Below are 4,084 nucleotides of genomic sequence, written 5' to 3'. Positions count from 1 at the left end.
GTGAAATGATTATTGCTTGATGTGTTCACAAATTGCTTATAATGAATTTGAGAGGGCTATAAATTCATATAAGGAGTTGAAATAACTAACTGTTTGGATTTTAGTTCTATATTTGTAAATAAAAACATACTGTATTTCTTGCTCTATGCAATACTATTGCGTTCCAGAAAGCATTTTAATTAAATTGTTTAAAAAAGTCCCCACACGGACAAAGATTTCAGATATTGCCATCTTTGTGTGGACATTTTGTCCTCAAAATTTAGGGTTTACCTGGACCACACACATTTACTTAGCTATCTAAATGGGGACATTCCATAATGGTTTTTATACTGTGCAAACGATATATTCTATCCCCTTACACTAACCCTACCCATCACACAAAACTTTCTGCATTTGTACAATTTCAAAAACTTTTAATTACTTTATTTTTATACCACATTTACAAATGTTCCTAAAGGGAGGTATTTGGTCACTGGATACAAATTGGTCCCCAGAATATAGTTAAGAAGGTACACACACACACACACACACACACACACACACACACACACACACACACACACACACACACACACACAATCTTTGTGAGGACATTCATTGACAATGCAATCTCTAGCTCCTTACCCTAACCCAATTTATCACAACTAAGTGCCTAACACGAACCCTTGCCCTAAACCTAAACCTAATTATGACCTTATCCCTAAATTCATGGCTTTATTTCAGTATTAATGTTTTTGATCAAACAAAGGCATCCTTGGCGAGCATGAGATTTCTTTCAAAAACATACAAAATAGTGTACTCTATACAAATATAGTCCTCAATGTTAGCTTCTCTTTTATATTTTATTAATAAAAACACCAGATATACAGCAAACAGCTCCGTTAGGCCATGAATGTCAAACATCGTTCTTACTGTGAGCTTTTTGCGCCACCTTGTGGGTAAAATGATAATTACTCTTACACCTCCCATTCGCATAATAGATTAAAAATATAAGTATTTATTAATGTTAATATTGCTCACTGTAATTGTTTTTTTGTGTGTGCAGAAATATCCCAAATTAGACAAAAAAAAAAAAAAAAAAAAAATGAATGCGACTAAATGAAAGATCCGATTGATTCATCCGCCATGCGCCCCCTAGTGGAAACATTTTTGATAAAAAAACAAAACAAACAAAAAAAACTTTTTATTGACTTTATTTTAATGTAGTGCAAATATACACCAAGACACGCAATTTATAGTAATACAAAACATGGATTTAGTCATGAGAAGCTACATGAGAAGCTACATACAAGTAACATTGTTTGACGGTCCCTTAAATTACAACGATAGTCTTTGGCAAGTAGCCTATCAAGTTTAAACCAAACCACGTGTACCATGGGAATCTAACGAGCACACAATCCACGGTCTTCCACAGAAATAAACTGCACACGGTAAGAATCAAATTTTTTCTCTCTGTTCAGCAGGCAGTGCCTCATGTGCATCAATTAATGTTACTTTATTCACATGAGATTGCCCGTGTTTTGAAATGTGACAGTTTGTTCAGATTTGAATTATTTTAATTTCTTTTAGCATAACACGATGTAGCCTAATTTTAATTAGTTTGAAACACTAATGAAAACCGGTAAGCTCCACTCCGCCTTACAGATAATCTAAAGAACCGATTATTAATATCAATGTTACCAAAATAATAAAAATGACGTAGGGAAGAGATGTCACTTTAAAGCTTTCCTGAAAATGAATTGATAATGGTCACTTATTTATTTATTAAAATATATAATAAATTATATAGGCTAAAAGCACAAATATTCCTTGTAGTATTTTAATTAAACAAGTCAAAAAACCTGAACACATAATAATTATAAAAAATAGTTTTACATGGGCAGCAGGACATGCAACTTTCCATATGTCACTTTATTCAATCTTGAAAGTATTTTTTGTTTTGTTTTGTTAAATCATCATTGAGGGCTAATAACCCACTGTGATTTACTGTGCTGGTTAAAGGGAGAAGAACTTGTCTATTAGTTGTGAGTGATAAATGGCCTTCCACGTTTATTATAATACAATTTATTATTGATATGCAATCGAAAATAACTATGATATTAACAAAAATTGGAAATAAATAACAGTATGCATGCATTAAAACATATAATAGGCAGATGATTTCATTTAGAAATAGTTAACCTATGGACTTTTAGACTCATCCTGTTTCTCTGGACACACCATTTGAGAAAGAACTGTCTGACTTCTTTGATCCTGATGCAGTAGATGAAGGGGTTCACTAGTGGTGGAAGCAGACTGTAGAACATGACCAGGGCAATCCTCTGACTGCTGTTTATCTGAATGTTCGGGATGTTAGAACTGGAGTAAACAACGAAACGTGGCACATAATAGATAATAATGATAGTCAGCTGTGTGGCACAGGTAGAAAAGGCTTTCATACGACCCTGTGCATTTGCTATACGAAGCACAGACACCAGGATACATATATATGAAAAGATGATGAATGAAAATGGCCAGAGAAGCACAAACATTGCTACACCATAGGCAACGAGTTTCTGTTGGCTGATATCTGCACAGGCGAGCTGGTTTATAGACCCAGCGTCACAGAAGCAATGAGCGATCATATTTGGCCCACAGAATGGCAGTTTCACTGTTTGCATTAAGCTGATGGTTGGGGCAATCATTGCAGTAACCCAGGAAAGCCCTATTAAAAGTCTCATAGTGTGGTTAGTCATTAAAACAAGGTATCTTAGTGGGTAACAAATCGCCAAGTACCGATCTAGAGCCATGATCATCATAATAAGAGAGTTTAGGGTCCCAAAATAGTGAATCAGCTGCCTTTGAAACAGACAAACATTGAAGGTAATATAACCGTCATTAAACCAGTAGCGAGAAATGACTTTTGGCAGAGCAACTGTGCAAAAACCAATATCAGACAAGGACAAACTCAGCATGATAATATACATAGGCTTAAAGAGGCTGCGTTCAGTCACAAACAGGACCACAATGAGAGAGTTTCCAGTGATTACAGCGATGTAGATGCAGAACAAAAGTGCTGCCATCAGGCTGTAGTATTTGGGCAGAAGTCCAGGGAAGCCCACGATGAAAAACTCGGTTACAACAGACGCTGCAGTTTCGTTTGCCTGTGACATACTAAAACATACAGTTAACATCTGTTTACAAAAGAACCAAATGTATCTGCCTTTTACACATGACATAGGCTACCTTGTAAAATGGCTTTTGCCTTGTAAAATTTGCCAATTTGATTTGCTAATAAAAAAAAAGAGAAATTTCTTGAAGTTAAAATTATTCTTGGCAACACTTAAAAATACAATATAATAATGATAATATAAAATTATTTAAATAAAGTTCACCTATGAAATTATAAATTATTGTAAATGATAAAAAATATCATTTATAAAACATTACGTAAAATATACATTAATTATAAAACATTATTTAGTTAGGCTATTAATTTAATTAAGATGAAAGAATTTTCCTTAAATTATTTACACATTCTGTGATTGCAAATATTTGCAAAAATCTAAATGTAATTTTGGTTTGTATTTCAGCTGATCACATGATTACCTTGATTATTTCTCTGTTAAGTTATGTGACATCCGCTTAGAATATTCCTGGCTCAGTGTGTCACGTTTCTCAGTGATCAGTGCAGATGCGTGTGGTTTCATTGTTTTATAGGCGTAGAATCAGCGTTAAAGCCTGTAGGGTCCAACACGTCATGAAGGATCATGTTTTGAATCATTTGATGTTGTGAACCTGGGCTGACCTTTGGTGTTTAGGGAGTGGGGAATGTGTTTTGCTAGAATATAACAATGGAATGAAGTTTGGCTTGGTTCCTCTTCGCTGATAGATATAACATTTATTTGCACAACACAGAAACATCAGCCGTTTCATTTCAAATTGGGTGCAACATAAATATTTTTTTTCTCCAACGCAAAGTATCTTAGGCCTATTATTAAAAGTCTCTTTTATGACTCGTCAAGTTGGATAGCAAACAGCTCCTTTACGTCATGATTGTGAGCTTTTTGTGCCACCTTGTGGGTAAATGATAACTACACACCAT

At 34.5% G+C, this 4,084-nt stretch overlaps 1 protein-coding gene across 1 annotated transcript; it reads right to left on the bottom strand.

The window, feature by feature from the left end:
- Nucleotides 1-2,162: 2,162 nt before the first annotated feature.
- On the bottom strand, nt 2,163-3,152 carry LOC311076892 (olfactory receptor 2AT4-like; the record flags this gene model as incomplete). The annotated part of the gene is made up of 1 exon (XM_084105408.1): nt 2,163-3,152. The coding sequence occupies one exon, from the start codon at nt 3,150-3,152 to the stop codon at nt 2,163-2,165; it is 990 nt and encodes a 329-aa protein (XP_083961534.1).
- Nucleotides 3,153-4,084: the final 932 nt, after the last annotated feature.

This window comes from Abramis brama (genome assembly GCF_963993115.1).
Source record: "Abramis brama genome assembly, chromosome: 25".
NCBI lineage: Eukaryota > Metazoa > Chordata > Actinopteri > Cypriniformes > Leuciscidae > Abramis > Abramis brama.
Note: the sequence above shows the minus strand (reverse complement) of the source record. Positions and strands in the feature narration are given on the sequence as shown.